Source organism: Meles meles, chromosome Y, assembly GCF_922984935.1.
Source record: "Meles meles chromosome Y, mMelMel3.1 paternal haplotype, whole genome shotgun sequence".
NCBI classification, from domain to species: Eukaryota; Metazoa; Chordata; class Mammalia; order Carnivora; family Mustelidae; genus Meles; species Meles meles.
Window position 1 is genome coordinate 26,122,857 of NC_060088.1, and position 25,403 is coordinate 26,148,259.

At 41.4% G+C, this 25,403-nt stretch overlaps 1 protein-coding gene and 1 pseudogene across 1 annotated transcript; one reads left to right on the forward strand and one right to left on the reverse strand.

Moving 5' to 3' along the window:
• The first annotated feature begins 3,319 nt into the window (after positions 1–3,319).
• On the forward strand, positions 3,320–5,723 carry LOC123935779 (annotated as a pseudogene).
• Positions 3,480–12,406, reverse strand: LOC123935780 (NADH-ubiquinone oxidoreductase chain 6-like). The gene has a single exon (XM_045996588.1). The coding sequence runs from the start codon at positions 11,233–11,235 to the stop codon at positions 10,738–10,740; it is 498 nt and encodes a 165-aa protein (XP_045852544.1). The 5' UTR covers positions 11,236–12,406; the 3' UTR covers positions 3,480–10,737.
• Between the last annotated feature and the right edge of the window lie 12,997 nt (positions 12,407–25,403).

Below are 25,403 nucleotides of genomic sequence, written 5' to 3' on the forward strand. Positions count from 1 at the left end.
TGAGCTTCAAATTCAAAATACGCCCTAATTGGAGCTCTACGAGCCGTAGCCCAAACAATCTCCTATGAAATCACATTAGCCATTATCCTTTTATCAGTACTATTAATAAACGGCTCTTTCACTCTATCCACACTTATTATCACACAAGAACACTTATGACTGATTCTCCCCGCGTGACCCCTAGCCATAATATGATTTATCTCAACCCTAGCAGAAACCAACCGTGCCCCATTCGACCTAACAGAAGGAGAATTAGAACTAGTTTCCGGATTCAATGTCGAATATGCAGCTGGACCATTTGCCCTATTCTTCCTAGCCGAGTACGCAAATATTATCATAATAAACATCCTCACTACCATCCTATTTTTTGGCGCATTCCATGCCCCTTACTTACCAGAACTATATTCAATTAATTTCATCATAAAAACACTCTTACTAACAATCTTCTTCCTATGAATCCGAGCATCCTATCCACGATTCCGATACGACCACCTAATACATTTACTATGAAAAAACTTCCTCCCTTTAACACTAGCCTTATGTATATGACATATAGCCCTACCCATTATAACAGCAAGTATCCCCCCACAAACATAAGAAATATGTCTGACAAAAGAGTTACTTTGATAGAGTAAATTATAGAGGTTCAAGCCCTCTTATTTCTAGAATTATAGGAATTGAACCTAATCCTAAGAACTCAAAAATCTTCGTGCTACCAAACTTACACCAAATTCTACAGTAAGGTCAGCTAAATAAGCTATCGGGCCCATACCCCGAAAATGTTGGTTTATCCCCTTCCCGTACTAATTAAACACCCCATCTTCATCACCATTATATCAACTGTCATCCTAGGAACAATCATAGTACTAACAAGCTCCCACTGACTAATGATCTGAATCGGATTCGAGATAAATATACTAGCTATTATTCCCATCCTAATAAAAAAGTTCAATCCACGAGCCATAGAAGCATCAACAAAATATTTCCTCACCCAAGCCACCGCATCTATGCTCCTTATATTAGGTATTATTGTCAACTTACTACTATCAGGACAATGAACAATACTAAATACCCCCAATTCAATCACATCAAACATGATAACAATCGCCCTAGCGATAAAACTAGGACTATCTCCTTTTCAATTCTGAGTGCCCGAAGTGACCCAAGGAGTTCCATTATCATCAGGAATAATCTTACTAACATGACAGAAAATTGCTCCCCTATCCATCCTATATCAAATTTCCCCCTCCATTAACCCAAACCTATTAATAGCTATAGCTATTATATCTGTCCTAGTAGGAGGCTGAGGAGGCCTTAACCAAACACAATTACGAAAAATCCTAGCATACTCATCAATTGCTCATATAGGATGAATAATCGCTGTAACAACATACAACCCAACCCTGATAATCCTAAACCTAGTAATTTATATTACAATAACTCTCGGGACATTCATATTATTTACACTCAGCACATCCACAACTACACTATCACTATCACATACATGAAATAAACTCCCACTAATCACATCACTCATCCTAATAGTTATGCTATCACTAGGGGGCCTCCCTCCCCTCTCAGGCTTCATCCCCAAATGAATAATCATCCATGAACTCACAAAAAACAATATAATCATCGCAGCAATATTCATAGCAATAACAGCCCTATTAAACTTATATTTCTACATACGATTAACCTATGCAACCGCACTCACCATATTCCCCTCAACAAATATCATAAAAATAAGATGACAATTTGAGAATATAAAAAACATAACCTTCTTATCACCACTAATTGTTATCTCAACTATACTTTTACCCCTCACCCCAATAACACTAACACTATTATAGAAGTTTAGGTTAAAAAGACCAAGAGCCTTCAAAGCCCTAAGTAAGTGCAACTCACTTAACTTCTGAATTTACTCTAAGAACTGCAAGAGTACATCTCACATCTACTGAATGCAAATCAGTCACTTTAACTAAGCTATGCCCTTCCTAGATTGGTGGGCTACCATCCCACCAAACTTTAGTTAACAGCTAAATACCCTAGTCAACTGGCTTCAATCTACTTCTCCTGCTGCAAAGAAAAAAAGGCGGGAGAAGCCCCGGCAGGGTTGAAGCGCTTCTTTGAATTTGAAATTCAACGTGATATTTCACCACAGAGCTTGGCAAAAAGGGGACTAAACCCCTATTCTTAGATTTACAGTCTAATGCTTTTATCAGCCATTTTACCTATGTTCATAAATCGATGATTATTTTCCACAAATCATAAAGATATCGACATCCTTTACCTTCTATTTGGTGCATGAGCCGGAATAGTAGGTACTGCTCTCAGTCTACTAATTCGTGCTGAATTAGGTCAACCCGGCACTTTATTGGGAGACAATCAGATCTACAATGTAGTCGTAACAGCCCATGCATTCGTAATAATTTTCTTTATAGTTATATCCATCATAATTGGAGGTTTCCGGGGGTGCCTGGGTGGCTCAGTGGATTAAGCCGCTGCCTTCAGCTCAGGTCATGATCTCAGGGTCCTGGGATCGAGCCCCGCATCGGGCTCTCTGCTCTGCAGGGAGACTGCTTCCTCCTCTCTCTCTGCCTGCCTCTCTGCCTACTTGTGATCTCTCTCTCTGTCAACTGAATAGGTAAAATCTTTAAAAAAAATAATAATTGGAGGTTTCAGAAACTGATTGGTCCCCCTAATAATTGGCACACCCGACATAGCTTTTCCCCGAATAAATAATATAAGTTTCTGACTCCTGCCTCCCCCCTTTCTTCTTCTCTTGGCCTCCTCCATAGTAGAAGCAGGTGCAGGAACAGGATGGACTGTATATCCTCCTCTAGCAGGAAACTTGGCACATGCAGGAGCATCTGTAGATTTAACAATCTTCTCTCTTCATCTAGCAGGTGTCTCATCCATCCTAGGAGCTATTAATTTTATTACTACTATCATTAACATGAAACCCCCTGCAATATCACAATACCAAACTCCCCTATTCGTATGATCCGTCCTAGTTACAGCCGTACTCTTACTTCTATCATTACCAGTTTTAGCAGCTGGTATTACCATATTACTAACAGACCGAAACCTAAATACAACCTTCTTCGACCCTGCTGGAGGAGGAGATCCCATTCTTTACCAACATCTATTCTGATTTTTTGGGCATCCTGAAGTATATATCTTAATCCTACCAGGATTTGGAATTATTTCACATGTTGTCACCTATTACTCAGGGAAAAAAGAACCATTCGGCTATATAGGAATAGTCTGAGCAATAATATCCATCGGTTTCTTAGGGTTCATTGTATGAGCCCACCACATGTTTACTGTAGGAATAGACGTCAACACACGAGCATACTTCACCTCAGCTACCATAATTATTGCTATTCCTACAGGAGTTTAGGTATTTAGCTGACTAGCCACTTTACATGGGGGTAATATTAAATGATCACTGGCTATACTATGAGCCCTAGGGTTTATCTTCCTATTTACAGTAGGGGGTTTAACAGGTATCGTCCTATCAAACTCATCGCTAGACATTGTTCTTCATGATACATATTACGTAGTAGCACATTTTCATTATGTCCTTTCAATGGGAGCAGTTTTTGCAATCATAGGTGGATTCGTTCATTGATTCCCACTGTTTACAGGGTATGCACTAAATGATGTTTGAGCAAAAATTCACTTTACAATCATATTTGTAGGAGTAAATGCACATTCTTTCCACAACATTTCCTAGGTTTATCAGGTATACCTCGACGATACTCCGACTACCCAGATGCCTACACAGTGTGAAACACAGTCTCCTCTATAGGCTCATTTATTTCATTAACAGCAGTTATACTGATAATTTTCATAATTTGAGAAGCCTTCACATCCAAACAAGAAGTACTAACGGTAGAACTCACCTCAACAAACGTTGAATGATTACATGGATGCCCTCCCCCATATCACACATTTGAAGAGCCAACCTATGTACTATCAAAATAAGAAAGGAAGGAATCGAATCCCCTAAAACTGGTTTCAAGCCAATGTCATAACCATTATGTCTTTCTCGATAAAGAGATATTAGTAAAAATTACATGACTTTGTCAAAGTCAAATTATAGGTGAAAATCCTTTATATCTCTATGGCATATCCCTTCCAAATAGGTCTCCAAGATGCAACCTCCCCTATTATAGAACTACTACACTCCCATGACCATACATTAATAATCGTATTCCTAATTAGCTCCCTAGTCCTATATATCATTTCATTAATGTTGACTACCAAGTTAACCCATACCAGTACTATGGATGCCCAAGAAGTTGAAACAATTTGGACTATCCTACCTGCTATTATCTTAATTCTAATCGCCTTACCCTCACTACGAATTCTCTACATAATAGATGAAATCAACAATCCTTCCCTAACTGTAAAAACCATGGGCCACCAATGATACTGAAGTTACGAATATACAGATTATGAAGACTTAAACTTTGACTCTTACATAATTCCAACCCAAGAACTAAAACCCGGGGAGCTTCGACTATTAGAAGTGGATAACCGAGTAGTCCTTCCAATAGAAATAACTATTCGTATACTAATCTCCTCTGAAGACGTATTACACTCATGAGCCGTACCATCACTAGGACTAAAAACCGATGCTCTCCCAGGACACCTTAATCAAACAACCCTTATAGCCATACGACCAGGACTATACTACGGCCAGTGTTCAGAAATCTGTGGCTCTAATCATAGTTTCATGCCAATCGTACTTGAACTAGTACCCCTATCCCATTTTGAAAAATGATCCACCTCAATACTATAAACTCATTGAGAAGCTATACAGCATTAACCTTTTAAGTTAAAGATTGAGAGTAAACCTCTCCTCAATGATATGCCACAACTAGATACTTCAACATGACTAATCACAATCTTATCAATAATTATTACCTTATTTTTTATATTTCAACTAAAAGTGTCAAAATACAACTTTCCAGAAAATCCTGAACAAAAACTAGTGTCTATACCAAAACCCATCACACCTTGAGAAAAAAAAAATGAACGAAAATCTATTTTCCTCTTTCATTACCCCAACAATAATAGGACTCCCTATTGTTATTATCATCATTATATTCCCAAGCATTCTATTCCCCTCACCAAATCGACTAATCAATAACCGACTAATCTCCATCCAACAGTGATTAGTACAACTAACATCTAAACAAATGCTGTCCATCCATAACCAAAAAGTTCAAACTTGAGCACTGATATTAATATCCTTGATCCTGTTTATTGGTTCTACCAATTTACTAGGTCTATTATCTCACTCATTTACCCCTACTACTTAACTATCCCTAAACTTAGGTATAGCTATTCCCCTATGGGCAGGAACAGAAATTGTTGGATTCCAACATAAAACAAAGGCATCCTTAGCCCACTTCCTACCACAAGGAACACCACTCCTTCTAATCCCTATACTTGTTATCATTGAGACTATTAGCCTATTCATCCAACCAGTAGCCCTAGCCGTACGATTAACAGCAAATATTACTGCAGGCCACCTATTAATTCATCTGATTGGAAGTGCCACTTTAGCCCTAATAAATATCAGCACTACCACAGCCATAGTAACCTTTATTATCCTCATTCTTCTAACCATCCTAGAATTCGCAGTAGCCCTTATCCAAGCCTACGTCTTCACCTTATTAGTAAGCTTATATCTGCATGACAACACTTAATGACCCACCAAACCCATTCATACCATATAGTCAACCCAAGCCCATGACCTCTAACAGGAGCCCTCTCCGCCCTCCTTATAACATCAGGCTTAGTAATATGATTCCATTTTAACTCAATTTACCTCTTAGCTCTTGGTATAACAACCAACCTATTAACTATATATCAATGATGACGAGACATTATCCGCGAAGGAACATTCCAAGGTCATCACACCCCTACAGTCCAGAAAGGCTTGCGATACGGAATAGTCCTTTTTATCGTATCAGAAGTTTTCTTCTTTGCAGGCTTCTTCTGGGCCTTCTACCATTCAAGCCTAGCACCAACCCCAGAACTAGGGGGATGCTGGCCACCTACAGGTATCACACCCCTAAACCCACTAGAAGTCCCACTACTTAACACCTCAGTCCTCCTAGCCTCTGGAGTCTCCATTACCTGAGCCCATCACAGCTTAATAGAGGGTTACCGTAAACATATACTTCAAGCACTATTTATTACAATCTCTCTAGGCTTATACTTTACCCTTCTACAAGCCTCAGAGTATTATGAAACATCATTTACAATCTCCGATGGAGTTTATGGCTCTACATTCTTTATGGCCACAGGATTCCATGGCCTTCACGTTATCATCGGGTCTACCTTCCTCATCGTATGCTTTCTACGCCAGCTAAACTATCATTTTACATCTAACCACCATTTCGGCTTTGAAGCAGCTGCTTGATATTGACATTTCATAGATGTAGTATGACTATTCCTTTATGTCTCCATTTATTGATGAGGGTCTTATTTCTCTAGTATTAACAAGTACAGTTGACTTCCAATCAACTAGTTCTGGTAACAACCCAGAGAGAAGTAATAAATATAATATTAGCTCTCCTCATTAATGCATCACTAGCGTCCCTACTTGTCCTAATCGCATTCTGACTTCCCCAACTAAACATTTATACAGAAAAAGCAAGTCCCTACAAATGCGGCTTTGACCCCCTAGGATCAGCACGCCTACCTTTTTCCATAAAATTCTTCCTAGTGACCGTCACATTTCTTCTATTTGACTTAGAAATTGCACTACTCCTACCACTACCATGAGCCTCACAATCAATCAACCTAAATACAACACTCGCCATGGCGTTAGTACTAATTCTCCTATTAGCAACAAGCCTAGCCTATGAATGAACAGAAGAAGGCTTAGAATGAAATGAATAATGATAATTAGTTTAATTAAAATAAATGATTTTGACTCATTAGATTGTAATCTATATTACAATTATCAAATGTCCATAGTCTATATTAACATCTTTTTAGCCTTCACTCTATCCTTTATGGGGTTACTCATCTACCGATCCCACCTAATATCCTCCCTACTTTGCCTAGAAGGCATAATACTATCACTATTTGTTATAATGACAGTAACTATTCTGGTTAATCACCTCACATTAGCTAGTATAGCTCCTATCATTCTCCTCGTATTCGCAGCCTGTGAAGCAGCCTTAGGATTATCTCTATTAGTTATAATCTCTAATACATATGGAACCGACTACGTACAAAATCTAAATCTACTACAATGCTAAAAATTATTATCCCCACTATAATATTAATTCCCCTAGCATGATTATCAAAACCTAACATAATCTGAATTAATACAACAGCCCACAGCATACTAATTAGCCTTATCAGCCTTACATATCTTAATCAATTCGTAGACAACAACCTAAATTTCTCATTGCTGTTTTTTGTGGACTCTTTATCAGCACCCCTCCTAATACTCACTACATGGCTTCTACCATTAATACTTATAGCAAGCCAATATCACCTGTCAAAGGAAACCCTCACCCGAAAAAAACTCTACATTACAATATTAGTTATACTACAACTATTTTTAATCATAACATTCACCGCAACAGAACTAATCATATTTTACATCTTATTTGAAGCCACATTAATACCAACACTTATTATTATTACCCGATGAGGCAACCAAACAGAACGCTTAAACGCTGGACTATACTTCCTATTTTATACCCTAGTGGGCTCCCTGCCCCTTCTAATCGCACTATTATGAGCCCAAAACAACCTAGGTACCTTAAACCTATTAGTGATCCAATACTGAGTACAACCACTGTTAAACTCATGATCAAACGCCTTGCTATGACTAGCATGCATGATGGCATTCATAGTAAAAATACCTCTATATGGCCTCCACCTATGACTTCCAAAAGCCCACGTAGAAGCCCCCATCGCCGGATCCATAGTTCTCGCCGCCGTACTCCTTAAACTAGGCGGTTATGGGATAATACGTATTACTATATTATTAAATCCACTGACCAACCTCATAGCTTACCCTTTTATAATATTATCCCTATGAGGAATAATTATAACAAGCTCTATTTGCCTACGCCAAACAGACCTAAAATCTCTAATTGTCTACTCTTCTGTTAGCCATATAGCCTTAGTAATCATAGCAGTCCTCATCCAATCACCATGAAGCTACATAGGAGCAACAGCCCTAATAATTGCCCACGGTCTGACATCATCTATATTATTCTGTTTAGCTAACTCCAACTATGAACGCATCCACAGCTGTACCATAATCCTCACGCGAGGTTTACAAACACTCCTCCCATTAATAGCTGCATGATGACTACTTGCTAGTCTAACTAACCTGGCTTTGCCACCCAAAACTAACCTAGTAGGGGAGCTATTCGTAGTAATAGCCTCATTTTCATGATCTAATATTACCATCATTCTAATAGGAATTAACATCACCATTACAGCCCTATATTCCCTATATATACTAATTACTACACAACGCGGAAAATATACACACCACATCAAAAACATCAAACCATCCTTCACACGAGAAAATTCCCTAATAGCTCTCCACCTATTACCCTTATTACTCCTCTCACTCAACCCTAAATTCATCCTAGGACCCATCTACTGTAAATATAGTTTAACAAAAACATTAGATTGTGAATCTAACAATAAAAGCTTAACCCTTTTTATTTACCGAAAAAGTATTACGCAGGAACTGCTAACTCGTGCTTCCATGTATAAAAACATGGCTTTTTCAACTTTTAAAGGATAGTAGTAATCCATTGGTCTTAGGAACCAAAAAATTGGTGCAACTCCAAATAAAAGTAATCAATCTATTTACCTCCTCAATTTTAGTGACACTATTCATACTTACTATCCCAATCATAATGACCAATACTATTATATATACCAACAAACTCTACCCACAATACGTAAAAACCACTATCTCCTATGCTTTCATACTCAGCTTAATCCCCACAATAATTTTCCTTCATCTAGGACAAGATATAATAATTTCAAACTGACACTGAATTACAATCCAAACTATGAAACTATCCCTCAGCTTTAAACTAGACTACTTCTCAATAATCTTCATTCCAGTAGCATTATTTGTCACATGATCAATTATAGAATTCTCAATATGATACATACACTCAGACCCTTATATTAACCGATTTTTCAAATACTTACTACTATTCCTCATTACCATAATAATTTTAGTTACTGCCAACAATATATTTCAACTCTTCATCGGTTGAGAAGGAGTAGGTATTATATCCTTTCTACTTATTGGTTGATGGTATGGACGGACAGACGCAAACACCGCCGCACTACAAGCTGTCCTGTATAATCGTATCGGAGACGTAGGATTTATCCTAGCCATAGCCTGATTCCTATCTAACCTGAACACATGAGATCTACAACAAATCTTTAAGACCAATCACGAAAACCTAAATATCCCTCTCATAGGCCTACTACTAGCAGCCACTGGAAAATCTGCTCAATTTGGACTCCACCCATGACTACCTTCAGCTATAGAAGGACCCACTCCTGTATCAGCCCTATTACACTCAAGCACAATAGTCGTAGCCGGAGTATTCCTCTTAATCCGATTTCACCCCTTAATAGAACATAATAAAGCTATACAAACCATCACACTATGTTTAGGAGCAATAACAACCCTATTCACAGCAATCTGTGTTTTAACACAGAATGATATCAAAAAAATTGTAGCTTTCTCTACTTCAAGTCAACTAGGACTAATAATCGTAACTATTGGCATTAACCAGCCTTACCTAGCATTTCTCCACATCTGCACACACGCATTCTTCAAAGCCATGCTATTCCTATGCTCAGGCTCAATCATCCACAGCCTAAACGATGAACAAGACATTCGAAAAATAGGAGGCCTATTCAAGGCACTACCATTCACCACCACCTCCCTAATCGTTGGAAGCCTAGCACTTACAGGTATACCTTTCCTAACAGGATTCTACTCCAAAGACCTAATCATTGAGACTGCCAACACGTCGTATACCAACGCCTGAGCCCTACTAATTACTCTCGTCGCCACATCCATAACAGCAGCCTACAGCACCCGAATTATATTCTTCACACTCCTAGGACAGCCTCGCTTTAACCCAACTATCATAATCAACGAGAACAATCCACTCCTAATTAACTCCATTAAACGTCTCCTATTTGGGAGCATTCTCACAGGATTTTTAATCTCCCACAATATTACACCCACCACCACCCCACAGATAACTATGCCTCATCATCTTAAAACTACGGCTCTTACTGTAACCATCTTGGGCTTCATCCTGGCACTAGAACTTAGCCTTACAATACAGAACCTAAAATTTAAACACCCATCAAATCTGTTTATATTTTCAAACATACTAGGCTACTTCCCCACCATCATCCACCGCCTAATACCCAAAACAAACCTATTTATAAGCCAAAAGTCAGCAACAACATTACTAGACATAATTTGACTAGAAAAAATATTACCTAAATCTATCTCTCAGTTTCAAATAAAATCCTCAATCGCCATTTCCAACCAAAAGGGCCTAATCAAACTATACTTCATATCTTTCATCCTCACTCTAGTCCTTAGCTTACTCACACTTAATTTCCACGAGTAACTTCCAAAATCACTGATACCCCGATAAGAAGAGACCAACCAGTAACAATAACCAATCAAGTCCCATAACTATACAAAGCCGCAATTCCCATAACCTCTTCACTAAAAAATCCTGAATCACCTGTATCATAAATAACCCAATCACCTGCCCCATTAAATTTTAACACAACCTCGACCTCAACATCATCTCCCTTCAAAATATAGCAAGCCATCAACAATTCAGACAATAAACCAACAATAAAAGCCCCTAAAACAGCCTTATTAGAAACCCAAACCTCAGGATACTGCTCAGTAGCCATGGCCGTAGTATACCCAAATACAACAAGTATACCACCCAAATAAATCAAAAACACCATTAATCCCAAGAAAGATCCCCCAAAACTTAACACAATCCCACAACCAACAGCCCCACTAATAATTAAAACCAACCCACCGTAGATAGGAGAAGGTTTTGAAGAAAACCCTACAAAACTAACTACGAAAATAACACTTAGAATGAATACAATATATATCATCATTATTCCTACATGGAATCTAACCATGACTAGTGACATGAAAAATCACTGTTGTATTTCAACTATAAGAACATTAATGACCAACATTCGTAAATCACACCCACTGACCAAAATTATCAATAATTCATTTATTGACCTACCCGCACCATCCAATATCTCAGCATGATGAAACTTTGGCTCCCTCCTTGGAATCTGCCTAATCCTACAAATTCTTACAGGTTTATTCCTAGCCATACATTACACATCAGACACCACCACTGCCTTCTCATCAGTCACACATATTTGCCCAGACGTTAACTATGGTTGAATCATTCGATACATGCACGCTAATGGAGCCTCCATATTCTTTATCTGCCTATTCTTACATGTAGGATGAGGCCTATACTACGGATCCTATATATTTCCTGAAACATGAAACATCGTCATCATCTTATTATTTACAGTAATAAAAAACTGCATTCATAGGTTACGTCTTACCATGAGGACAAATATCCTTTTGAGGTGCAACCGTAATTACCAACTTATTATCAGCTATCCCATACATCGGAACCAACCTCGTAGAATGAATCTGAGGAGGATTCTCAGTAGATAAAGCTACCCTCACACGATTCTTTGCCTTCCACTTCATCCTACCATTCATCATTCTGCCTTAGCAGCAATCCATTTACTATTCCTCCACGAAACAGGATCCAATAACCCCTCTGGAATCCCTTCTAATTCTGACAAAATCCCATTCCATCCATATTACACTATTAAAGATATCCTAGGAGCCTTACTCCTAATATTAACGCTCATGATCCTAGTGCTATTTTCACCCGACCTATTAGGAGATCCAGACAACTACACCCCCGCCAACCCACTCAATACACCACCCCATATCAAGCCCGAATGATACTTCTTATTCGCATACGCAATTCTACGATCTATCCCCAACAAACTAGGAGGGGTGTTAGCCCTAATCTTCTCTATCCTAATCCTAGCCATTATCCCATTATTACATACCTCAAAACAACGAAGCATAATATTCCGCCCATTAAGTCAATGCCTGTTCTGATTACTAGTTGCAGACCTCCTCACCCTAACATGAATCGGAGGCCAACCAGTAGAACACCCGTACATTGCCATCGGCCAACTAGCCTCCATCCTCTACTTTACAATCCTCCTAATCTTAATACCAGCGACCAACATCATCGAAAATAACTTACTAAAATGAAGAGTCTTTGTAATATAACAATTACCTTGGTCTTGTAAACCAAAATGGAGAAAGACACCTCCCTAAGACTCAAGGAAGAGACAATAGCCCCACCATCAGCACAAAGCTGATATTCTAACTAAACTATTCCCTGATTTTCCCACCTAATTATTTTTTTTTCAATTCATATATTTAACAACATCTACTGCATTTTCTCAGCACACACTTTTCTTTTTGCCCCTATGTACGTCGTGCATTACTGGTTTTCCCCATGCATATAAGCATGTACATATAGTGATTGGCATGACATAAATGCATCTCATTTAGATCACGAGCTTGGTCACCAAGCCTCGAGAAACCATCAATCCTTGTACGATGTGTACCTCTTCTCGCTCTGGGCCCATCGCATGTGGGGGTTTCTATACTGAAACTACACCTGGCATCTGGTTCTTACTTCAGGGCCATGATAGTCCTCAATCCAATCCTACTAACCCTTCAAATGGGACATCTCGATGGACTAATGACTAAAATGTCATGTCAAGAACATGTTCTTTCAAACAACAAGCTCCTAGTTTCATTTATTTTTTCTATTGTTTTTTTTTTTTTTTTTTTTTTTTTTTTTTTTTTTTTTTGGTTTGTATTTCATTGATTTCTGCTCTGATCTTTATGATTTCTCTTCTCCTGCTGGGTTTAGGGTTTCTTTCTTGTTCTTTCTCCAGCTCCTTTACGTGTAGGATTAGGTTGTGTACTTGAGACCTTTCTTGTTTCTTGCGAAAGGATTGTACTGCTAAATATTTTACTCTCAGTACTGCCTTTGCTGTGTCACACAGATTTTGAAAGGTTGTGCTTTCATTATCATTTATTTCCATGAATTTTTTCAGTTCTTCTTTAATTTCCTGGTTGACCCATTCATTCTTTAGAAGGATGCTGTTTTGTCTCCATGTATTTGGGTTCTTTCCAGCTTTCCTCTTGTGATTGAGTTCTAGCTTCAGAGCATTGTGGTCTGAAAATATGCAGGGAATGATCGCAATCTTTTGATACCGGTTGAGACCTGATTTGTGACCCAGGAGGTGATCGATTCACATAGAGAAGGTTCCATGTGCACTAGAGAAGAATGTGTATTCTGTTGCTTTGGGATGAAATGTTCTGAATATATCTGTGATGTCCATCTGGTCCAGTGTGTCATTTAAGGCCTTTATTTCCTTGTTGATCTTTGGCTTGGATGATCTGTCCATTTCAGTGAGGGGAGTGTTCTAGTCCCCTACGATTACTGTATTATTATTGATGTGTTTCTTTGATTTTGTTATTAATTGGTTGATATAGTTGGCTGCTCCCACGTTAGGGGCATAGATATTTAAAATTGTTAGATCTTCTTGTTGGACAGACCCTTTGAGTAGGATATAGTGTCCTTCCTCATCTCTTATTATAGTCTTTGGCTTAAAATCTATTTGATCTGATATAAGGATTGCCACCCCAGCTTTCTTCTGATGCCCATTAGCATGGTAAATTTTTTTTTACCCCCCCCACTTTAAATCTGGAGGTGTCTTCGCGTCTAAAATGAGTTTCTTGTAGGCAACATACAGATAGGTTTTGTTTTTTTATCCATTCTGATACTCTGTGTCTTTTGATTGAGGCATTTAGCCCATTAACATTCAGGGTAACTATTGAGAGATATGAATTTAGTGCCATTATTAGCCTGTAAGATGACTGTTACTGTATATTGTCTCTGTACCTTTCTGATCTACTACTTTTAGGCTCTCTCTTTGCTGAGAGGACCCCTTTCAATATTACCTGTGGAGCTGGTTTGGTGTTTGCAAATTCTTTCAGTTTTTGTTTGTCCTGGAAGCTTTTTATCTCTCCTTCTATTTTCAATGATAGCCTAGCTGGATAGAGTATTTTTGGCTGTTTTTCTCATTTAGTGCTCTGAGTATATCATGCCAGCTCTTTCTGGCCTGCCTGGTCCCTGTGGATAAGTCTGCTGCCAGTCTAATATTTTTACCATTGTATGTTACAGACTTCTTTTCCCGGGCTGCTTTCAGGATTTTCTCTTTGTCACTAAGACTTGTAAATTTTACTATTAGGTGACGGGGTGTGGACCTATTCTTGTTGACTTTGAGGGGGGTTCTCTGAATCTCCTGGATTTTGATGCTTATTCCCTTTGCCATATTAGGGAAATTCTCTCCAATAATTCTCTCAATAGACCTTCTGCTCCCCTCTCTGTTTCTTCTTCTTCTGGAATCCCAATTATTCTAATGTTGTTTCATCTTATGGTGTCACTTATCTCTCGAATTCTCCCCTCGTGGTCCAATAGCTGTTTGTCCCTCTTTTGCTCGGATGCTTTATTCTCTGTCATTTGGTCTTCTATATCATGAATTCTTTCTTCGCCTCATTGATCCTAGCAGTGAGAGCCTCCATTTTGATTGCACCTGATTAATAGCTTTTTTGATTTCTACTTGGTTAGATTTTAGTTCTTTAGTTTCTCCAGAAATCGCTTTTATATCTCCAGAGAGGGTTTCTCTAATATCTTCCAAGCCTTTTTCGAGGCCGTACTAAGTAATCGGCTCGGGTTCGCTTTTGGGAGATTGTGTTCCCTGAACGCTTTCCATAGAGTTCCGGAGGATGGAAATGAAAATGGCGGCCTCCTAGTCTCTGGCCGAGAGGAGCCCAGAGCCTGGGGCCCCACTTCTCAGTGCGCCCCAGAGAACAGCACCCAATCACTACCATATCCCCAGTCTCTAGCTGCGCTCCAAGCTCACGCACCCATCGACAAGTTCAAGGTAACCCCGAGCTGAGAGTTCAGTCCTCGGCTCTGTCTCTGTAGCTGGATTCTCTGTTCTAATACCTGTGAGCTCTGCGACACTCCAACAACCATGATCATTCTGTGACGCGGCGGAACCTGGGGACATGCTGACCCCACGCGGGCTTCACACTGGCTTAGCCTCTGGAGCAATGTCCCTCAGTGGAAGAGACTTTTAAAAGTCCTGATTTTGTGCTCCATTCCTCCGCCACTTGCCCGGAGACGGCCCCTCCCCCCATGATCTATCTTCCCGTCATTTTAGAATCACTTCTCCACCAGTCCTACCTTTCAGATAGTGGCTGATTTTCTGTTTCTAGAATTGCTGTTCTTCTTCTCTTCGTTCTCCCATTGGATATGTGGGTGTTTGAAATGTTTAGATAAGCTATCGAGTTGATCTAGTACTACGTGATGTAGTCTCCACCGGCTAATCAAGATTATTATTTTTGTGTGCATTGGTGATGGGCAGTGTTGGTGGAGATGCCTCGATGGGCGCCAAAGATACTTGGGCTCTACGACCGCCAGCATCCAGACTGAGAATTGGCCACAATCAGGACGGTGAGCACAAGAGCTGTCCAAATTGCAATCATGGATCCCCGAACTTGGAACACTATTGGGACTGCCTTCTTCAGTCCACATTGCTTAGTCCCAGGAGAACAGAAAATCCTCCATGGGACTAAATGAAAGCCCCGCCCACATCCTCTCACCTCGCTACAGAATTCAGCAGGCCTTAGGTTTTGTGGAGTGGGTTGAAAGTCAGGTTTCACAAGCACACCAGACCCACGAATATTAACATCACCATATTTGGCCCAGACACCAAACACTCTGAATGGAAGGCATGAAGAGACTCTGCAGAGGACGAGCCCACAAGAGAGTGGACAGCCACAACACAACACCAGAGGGCATGTCACACACACCTGAGACTCTCTCAAGTGCCAACCCTTGGGCACTCCATGAGCTCTTCTGTCTAAAGAATTTAGCTTCAGGTTAGATAACAGAATGCACGTTTCGAATACCGAGAAGACAGAGACTTCTGTAGATTCACGTTGTCTTCCTGAAACTGCCCCAAAAGCCTTTCCCGTTGGCTTCACAAGGGGATTGGTTCTTTTCCAACATGCTCCGTGCTTCCTCCCGTGAGCTCCAAACAGATTAGTCCGTCCTGGGACTAAGCTTCTTGGGTGTAGGGACTGCCTTTAATGATTTGTCACCCGGGAAAATGGGGAGGCATTTATGGCACGATTTCTGGAGATGCACGAAGAACTCGTGTCCTCACTGTTGAAGCCTCCAGACATGTCTTTGGTATGGTTGCGGGTGTTAACTCTGAGCTTTCCTCGGAGGGCAGGGGGCACTTTAACTGGTCCAAATCATCCTGATAGGGTATGAGGACCATGAACATGTGTATGGCGTGGAGTTCCCCGTGTGAGTCAGCTTGTTCTCCTGAATCTTTCTTGACATTAGGTTGGTAAGATGGAATTGTGGATTCTTCCCATCTCAAGAGTGGAGAGGGGTGGTGTTGACAGTCCCGGCCAAAGACTACAAATTCAGCCATGGAGAAGGTGACCAAAGATCGCTTCACAAACTGTTTAGGGAAATATCCAGTCTGCTCCAGCGGTTGGGAGTGATTTTGATACTCCTGGCTGACCCAGGACTACTCCATCAAGGTGAAGTGATGAAGCGTGATTTGGTGAGGGGTGGTTGCTAGGACTTCAGAGCTTTGTGAAGTCACAGAAGCTGATTTCACTGAAGCAGCAATCCCATTCTCATGACATATGTGTCCTATGGCTTTATGTAGAAAGCCCTGGGAAGGAACAAGAAAGAGCCCTGTTAGCCTGACCATGAACTCAGGGTTTTTTTTTCCTGTTTCTTTCCCAGTTTGACTTTCTATATAAAGAGAAAAAGAAAACGATGTTCTGTATACCATTCTTTAGACCAACATTTCTCCAGAGGGAGCAAGGTGTTCCTATTTCCACTGCAATTTCTAGAGATCTCAATCAACAGCGAGGCCTCTTGGCTACCTTTAGGTCTCTGGGAGGTTGGATATCCTTGGGTGAGAGGGTCCATTCTTAGCTTCTGGTCACTATGGTTTCTTGGGTGTAAGGTGTGCCTTTGGTACTTGGTCAGCTTGGAATGTGAGGGAAGGAAGAAGGAAGGTAAGTCACAATTCCAGGAAAACTGCCAGGGCAGGGATGCGTTGTGCTGTCTATGTCCTTCTCTGCTAGTATCCTGAAACAGCAGTCCCAAGGGATGAAGGCTCTGTCTACATGACATTACCTTAAACAGCGTTGCAAAGGCTTCATGGAGAGTGAAACTCTGCATGATCGCTAGCCAGAAAGAAAGAGGCCTGGTAAGCACTCCTTGTCATCATTAGTTAATGCTACATGCCATTGTCATGGGGAGAGCCATGTTGAGCAACTCTCTTTATTCAGATGAAAATGAAGGGCCAACATCCATGGCCTGCCATGCCCCCTCTAGCATCACTGTGGAAGGAGCCGAGATACCCTTTTAAGGGCTAGTGGATAAAGATGATTATGAAGATGATCATAAAGAAGATGATTTCTAAATGAAAATGCAAGCAGACCAGGGGAAATATCCGATTGCTTCACTCCTATGTGGCCCATGTGGAATACCATGGATATGAATAGTATTAAGGGAAAATGGAAGGAGAAGATGTCAGTCAGGGAGATGCAGCAGGAGAAACTCAGGAGTTTGGTGACCAACCTAAGGGTTACAGGAGGATAAGACCTGCCATAAGGAGGGAACTGCTTAATGGGTATGGAGGTGTTGGGGCATTATATGAAGATGAGCACTTGGTGGTATATGCAATTAAAGAATTAGGGAATACTATGCCAAAAATCGTAGGATGGATGAAAGGCTGGCTTGCAGAAATTAAAAAAAATAGTGAATAGAAAGCAAAACAGGCCCTTTCACATGGAGATGAAGGAAGAAAGAGAAGAGAAATTCATTCTAGTTTTATTATCTTACTGATTAAAGTTGTATGCAATTGGTTTCCTGTAAGGTCCTTATGTGAATTGGGACTTTGGACATTGTCCATTAGGGTCTTCCCTCTTCCTACATTTTGGGTTTAGAAGAGAAAAGCTGACATTACTAACAAATGTCTCGAATTGTGGACCCGTTAATTGATTTGAATGTGGCTTTCTGTGTTTTGGGAGATGTTTGAAGACTGCTTCAAACGCCTCAAATGCTGCTTCAAATGTCATTACATGAGACGTCAGATATGTATGACTCATGATCTTGTCATGGTAGTGTGTATGTGTCTTGGAATTTATCCTGTTCTCTCTGGTATTGGATTTGCTTGCATATTTGTGTGGAGGGATCTTTTAGTTAAGGCTGTTTAATTAATTAATTAATCAATTCTTGATAGGTAAAGGGGTTAACTTATCCTTTTGGACGGTTTGTTTTTGATTCTCTAAGCTCTTGTTTTTTATGGTATTTCTCTGAATTTTGCTTCCATGAGTGCTATTCCTCATATGCTGCCTAAATTCTGTGGCATTCTTTTAAGTGTGTGTGTGTGTGTGTGTGTTTCTGTGTGTGTGTGTGTGTGTGTTGTACAAAACGCTAAAAATGATATTTTAAGTGATATGAAGCTGCTCTATTCCAGATCACAATTCACTTTCAAACACAATGGAAACTCACGTTCCATCCCGTTCAGCCACATTTCCTGCATTGAATGTCCCATTTGATCCACTTTTAGAAAGGCAGATTCTGACTAGCCTGCCTATAACAAACACCAAATTTTGTGTGCCTGGTTAGAGTCGAATTGCCTGTCCCTTTTTCTTGCTTGTTCACATGTTTCTTTGCTCTGATGAGTGAGTGAAATCGTATGGTAGTTGTCTTTCTAGGACTGACAGATAAGACACAGCCCAGTGCTCTCTCCCATTCTTCCACATGTTACAAGCAGCAAGAATACCTTCTTGCTTATGGCTCCATAAGAGTCCGCAGTGCATTTGGAGGACAGGGAGATGGGAGAAGTTTCTGGGAGCTCCAGGCCTGTCTTCAGCCTTCAGCCCAACCAGAAGTTGACCACATCAATGGAAACATGGCCTAAATGGAGCTGAAGCCTAGAAATCACACTCCACAGCAAAAGAGAGAAGAAGTCACAGAGACCATGGGAGAATTGTGTAGACAGGATTTATGGGAGAATTGGACAGTTGGTGCTTCAGAGGGCAGGGAGCCATGGCCAAAGGCATAGGCCCAGGGGAGAGGAGCACACTTAGAACCCACAATTTGAATATTGACCCCTAGTTGTTGGCGGAGAAAAGGAAAGTCTCTGAAGGACATGATTTCTTGCAACCCAAGTGACATGAGGCCCAGGGATTCCAGATCAGCATCCTTTGAAGACATAGACTCAGAACAGCAGAACACTGTGTATCTCCTGGAGAGGAAACCGGCAAGCAAAAGACCTGGGATGGAACAAAAAGATCCCTGTTTTCCTGATCATGAACTCAGGTGGTGTTTTCTGTTTCTTTCCGACATTCACTTTCTATACAGAAAGGAAAACGAAGTTCTGTATACCATTCTTTAGACCAACATTTCTCCAGAGAGAGCAAGTGTTCCTATTTCCACTGCAATTTCTAGAGATCTCAATCAACAGCGAGGCCTCTTCGCTACCATTATGGTTCTGGGAGGTTGGATGTCCTAGGTGAGAGGGTCCATTCTTAGCTTCTGGTCCCTATGGTTTCTCGGGTGTAAGGTCTGCCTTTGGTGCTTGGTCAGCTTGGAAGGTGAGGGAAGGAAGATGGGAAGGCAAGTCACAATTCCAGGAAAATTTCCTGGGCAGGGATTCATTGTGCTGTCCGTGTCTTATCTGCCAGTGTCCTAAAACACCAGTCCCAAGGGATGAAGGCTCTGTCTACCTGACATTCCCTTATACAGTGTTGCAAACGCTTCATGGAGAGTGAAATTCTGCATGATCGCTACCATGAAAGAAAGAGCCCGGTTCAACACTCCTTGTCGTCATTAGTTAATGCTAGATGCGGTAGTCATGGGGAGAGCCATGTTGAGCAACGTTCTTTATTCCGATGAAAATGAAGGGCCAACATCGATGGCCTGCCATTCCCGGTCTAGCATCACTGTGGAAGGAGCCGAGATACCCTTTAAAGGGCTAGTGGATAAAGATGATTATGAAGATGATAATAAAGAAGATGATTTCCAAATGAAAATGCAAGCAGACCAAAGGAAATATCCGATGGCTTCACTCCTTTGTGGCCCATGAGGAATACCATGGACACGAATCGTCATAAGGGAGAACAGAAGGAGAAGAAGTCAGACAGGGAGACGCACTAGGAGAGACTCAGGACTTTGGGGTACAAGCTTAGGGTTACAGGAGGATAAAACCTGCCATAAAGCTGAAACTGCTTAATGGGTATGGAGGTGGTGTGGCATTTTATGAGGATCAGCACTTGGTGTTATATTCCATTAAAGAATCAGGGAACACTATGTCCAAAAACGTAGGATGGATGAAAAGCTAGCTTGCTGAATATAAGAAACAATAGTGAATAGAAAGCAAAACCGGCCGTTTCACATGGAGATGAAGGAAGAAAGAGAAGAGAAATGAATTCTAGTTTTATTATCTTAATGATTAAAATTGTATGCAATTGGTTTACTGTAAGGTCCGTATGTGAATTGGGTCCTTGGACAATGTCCATTAGAGTCTTCATACGTCCAACATTTTGGGATTAGATGAGAAAAGCTGACATTACTAACAAATGTCTCGAATTGTGGACCAGTTAATTGATTTGAATGTGGTATCTTTGTGTTGGGAGATGTTTGAGGATTGCTTCAAAAGCCTCAAAAGCGGCTTCAAAAGTCATTTTGAGATGTCAGGTATGTATGACTCATGATCTTGTCAGGGTAGTGCTTAGGTGTCTTGGAATTTATCCTTTTTTCTCTGGTATTGGATTTGCTGGCATGCTTGTTTGGTTGGGTCTTTTGGGTTAGGTTGTTTAATTAATTAATTAATTAATTCTTGATAGGAAAGGAGTTAACTTATCCAGTTTGGATGGTTTTTTACTTTGATTCTCTAAGCTTTTGTTTTTTTTTGACATTTTCTCTGAATTTTGCTTCCATGAGTGCTATTCCTCACTTGCTACCTAACTTCTGTGGGATTCTTTTGAGTGTGTGTGTGTGTGTGTGTGGGTGGGTGTGTGGGTGGTTGGTTCAAAATTCTAAAAATGATATTTTAAGAGATATGAAGCTGCTCTATTCCAGATCACAATTCACCTTCAAACACAGTGGAAACTCACGTTCCATCCCGTTCGGCCACATTTCCTGCATTGAATGTCCCATTTGATCCACTTTTAGAAAGGCAGATTCTGACTAGCCTGCCTGGAACAAACACCAAATTTTGTGTGCCTGGTTAGAGTCGAATTACCTGGCCCATTTTCTTGCTTTTTCACATGTTTCTTTACTCCGATGAGTGAGTGCAAACGTATGGAAGTTGTCTTTCTGGCACTGACAGATAAGACACAGCCCAATGCTCTCTCACATGTCACAAGGAGCAAGAATGCCTTCTTGCTTATGGCTCCATAAGAGTCTGCAGTGCATTTGGAGGACAGGGAGATGGGAGAAGTGTCTGGGAGCTCCAGGCCTCTCTTCAGCCATCAGCACAACCAGAAGATGACCACATCAATGGAAACATGGCATAAATGGAGCTGAAGCCAATAAATCACATTCCACAGCAAAAGAGAGAAGAAGTCACAGAGACCATGGGAGAAGGGTGTAGACAGAGCTTATGGGAGAGTTGGGCAGTTGGTGTTTCAGAGGGTCAGGAGCCATAGCCAAAGGCAAAGGCCCAGGGAGAGGAGCACACTTAGAACCCACAATTCGAATATTGACCCCTAGCTGTTGGCGGAAAAAAAGGAGAGTGTCTGAATGACATGAGTTATTGCAACCCAAGGGTCTTGAGGCCCAGGGATTCCAGAGGAGCATGCATTGCAGACACTGACTCCAGAACTGCAGAACACTGTGTATCTCCTGGAGAGGACACTGGCAAGTAACCAGGTGCAGACAGCCTGGAAATCATGATCAGAGACAATACCTGTTGACACCGTGGTAAGATCACTATTTCTTTGTGTGCCTTCGTGATGGGCAGTGTTATTGGAGATGCCTCGATTGGCTCCCAAGATACTTGGGCTCTACGACCGCCAACATCCAGACAGAATTGGCCACAGGCAGGACGGTGAGGTCATTAGCTGCCCAAACTGCAATCACGGATTCCCAAACCTGGAACACTGTTGGGACTGCCTTCCTTAGGCCACGTTGCTTAGTCCCAGGAAAACAGAAAAACCTGCAGGAGACTAAAATAAATCCCTGCTCACATCCTCTCACCTGGCCACAGAATTCCGCAGGCCTTACGTTTTGTGGAGTGGGTGAAAGTCACGTTTCACAAGCACACCAGACCCACGAAGCTTAACCTCACCTAATTTGGCCCAGACACCAAACAATCGGAATGGATGGCAAGGAGAGCCTCTGTACAGGACGAGCCCACAGGAGAGTGGACAGCCACAACACAACCCCTGAGGGCATGTCACACACACGTGAGACTGTCTCAAGGGCCAGCCCTTGGGCTTTCCATGAGGTCTTCTCTCTAACGAAATTAGCTTCAGTGTAGATAACAGAATGCATGTTCCGAATACCGAGAAGACAGAGACCTTTTGTAGATTCACGTTGTCTTCCTGAAACTGGCCTGGAAGCCTTTTCCAATGGATTCACATCGGGATTGGTTCTCTTCCAACATGCTCCATGCTTGCTCCTGTGAGCTCCAAACAGATGAGTCCGTCCTGGGCCTAAGCTTCTAAGGTGTAGGGTCTGCCTTTAATGTTTGGTCAGCCGGGAAAACGGTGCAACCTATATGGCACGATTTCTGGAGATGCACGAAGAACTCGTGTCCTCACTGTTGAAGCCTCCAGACATGTCTTTGGCATTGTTGCGGGTGTTAATTCTGAGCTTTCCTTGAGCGCGGGGGGGGGGGGGGGCGCTTTCCTGGTCAGAAGCATCCTGATAGGGTGTGAGGAACATGAACATGTGTTTGGCGTGGAGTTCCTGTTTGAGGCTGATCGTACTCCTGAATCTTTCTTGTCCTTACGTGGGTAAGATGGAATTGTGGATTCTTGCCCTTCTCAGGAGTCCAGAGTGGTGGTGGTGACAGTCCTGGCCAAAGACTACAAATTCGGTCATGGAGAAGTTGACCCCAAATCTCTTCACAAACTGTTTGGGGAAATACACTGTTAGCTCCATCAGTTTGGAGTTATTTTGATACTCATGGCTGACCCAGAACTACTCCAGCAAGGTGAAGTGATGAAGCGTGCTTTGGGGAGGAGTGGTTGCTAGGACCTCAGACGTTTGTGAGGTCACAGAAGCTGACTTCACTGAAGCGGCAATTACATTCTCATGACATAGGAGTCCTATGGCTTTAAATAGAATGACCTGGGAAGGAACAGGAAAGAGCCCTGTTTGCCTGATCATGAACTCAGGTGGTCTTTTCTGTTTCTTTCCCACTTCCACTTTCAATACAAAGAGAAAAGAAAATGATGTTCTGTATACCATTCTTTAGACCAACATTTCTCCAGAGGGAGCAAGTTGTTCCTATTTTCACTGCAATTTCTAGAGATTTCAAACAACAGCGAGGCTCTTGGCTACCATTGGTTCTCTGGGAGGTTGGATATCCTTGGGCGAGAGGGTCCATCCTTAGCTTCTGATCCCTATGGTTTCTCGGGTGTAAGGTCTGCCTTTGGTGCTTGGCCAGCTTGGAAGGTGAGGGAAGGAAGAAGGAAGGGAAGTCACAATTCCAGGAAAATTGCCAGGTCAGGGATTCGTTGTGTTGTCCGTGTCCTTATCTGCTAATGTCCTGAAACAGCAGTCCCAAGTGATGAAGGCTCTGTCTACCTGACCTTCCCTTAAATAGCGTTGCAAAGTCTTCATGGAGAGTGAAACTCTGCATGATCGCTACCCGGAAAGAAAGAGGCCTGGTCAGCTCTCCTTGTCATCATTAGTTAATTCTACATACCATAGTCATGGCAAGAGCCATGTAGAGCAACTCTCTTTATTCAGATGAAAATGAAGGGTCAACATCGATGGCCTGCAATGCCCCCTCTAGCATCACTGTGCAAGGAGCCAAGATACCCTTTTAAGGGCTAGTGGATAAAGATGATTATGAAGATGATGATAAAGAAGATGATTTCCAAATGAAAATGCAAGCAGACCAAGGGAAATATGTGATGGCTTCACTCCTATGTGGCCCAAGTTGAATACCATGGACCTGAATTGTAGTAAGGGAAAAGGGAAGGAGTTGAAGTCACACAGGGAGACGCATCAGGAGAGACTCAGGACCTGGGGACCAAGCTGAGGGTTCTAGGAGGATAAGATCTGCCATAAAGAGGGAACTGCTTAATGGAAATGGAGGTGGTGTGGCATTATATGAGGATGAGCACTTGGTGGTATATGCAATTAAGGAATCAGGGAACACTATGTCAAAAATCGTAGGATGGATGAAAGGTTGGCTTGCCGAAATTAAGAAGAAATAGTGAATAGAAAGCAAAACAGGCCCTTTCACATGGAGATGAAGGAAGAAAGGGAAGAGAAATGAATTCTAGTTTTATTATCTTACTGATTAAAATTGTATGCAATTGGTTTCTGTTAAGGTCCTTATGTGAATTGGGTCTTTGGACATTGTCAATTAGAGTCTTCTCTCTTCCTACTTTTTGGGATCAGATAAGAAAAGCTGACATTACTAGCAAATGTCTCGAATTGTGGACCATTTAATTTATTTGAATATTTCTTTCTCTGTGTTGGGAGATGTTTGAGGACTGCTTCAAAAGCCTCAAAAGCGGGGAGGAGTCAAGATGGCGGAGAAGTAGCAGGCTGAGACTACATCAGGTAGCAGGAGATCAGCTTGATAGCTTATCTAAAAATTGCAAACACCTACAAATCCAATGGGAGATCGAAGAGAAGAAGAACAGCAATCTAGAAATAGAAAATCAACCACTTTCTGAAAGGTAGGACTGGCGGAGACGTGAATCTAAAACACCAGGAAGATAGATTGCGGGGGGAGGGGCCGGCTCCCAGCAAGCGGCAGAGGAAGGGAGCACAAAATCAGGACTTTTAAAAGTCTGTTCCACTGAGGGACATTGCTCCAGAGGCTAAACCAGGGTGAATCCCATGCGGGGTCAGCGTGGCCCCAGGTCAGGCAGCGTCACAGAAGGA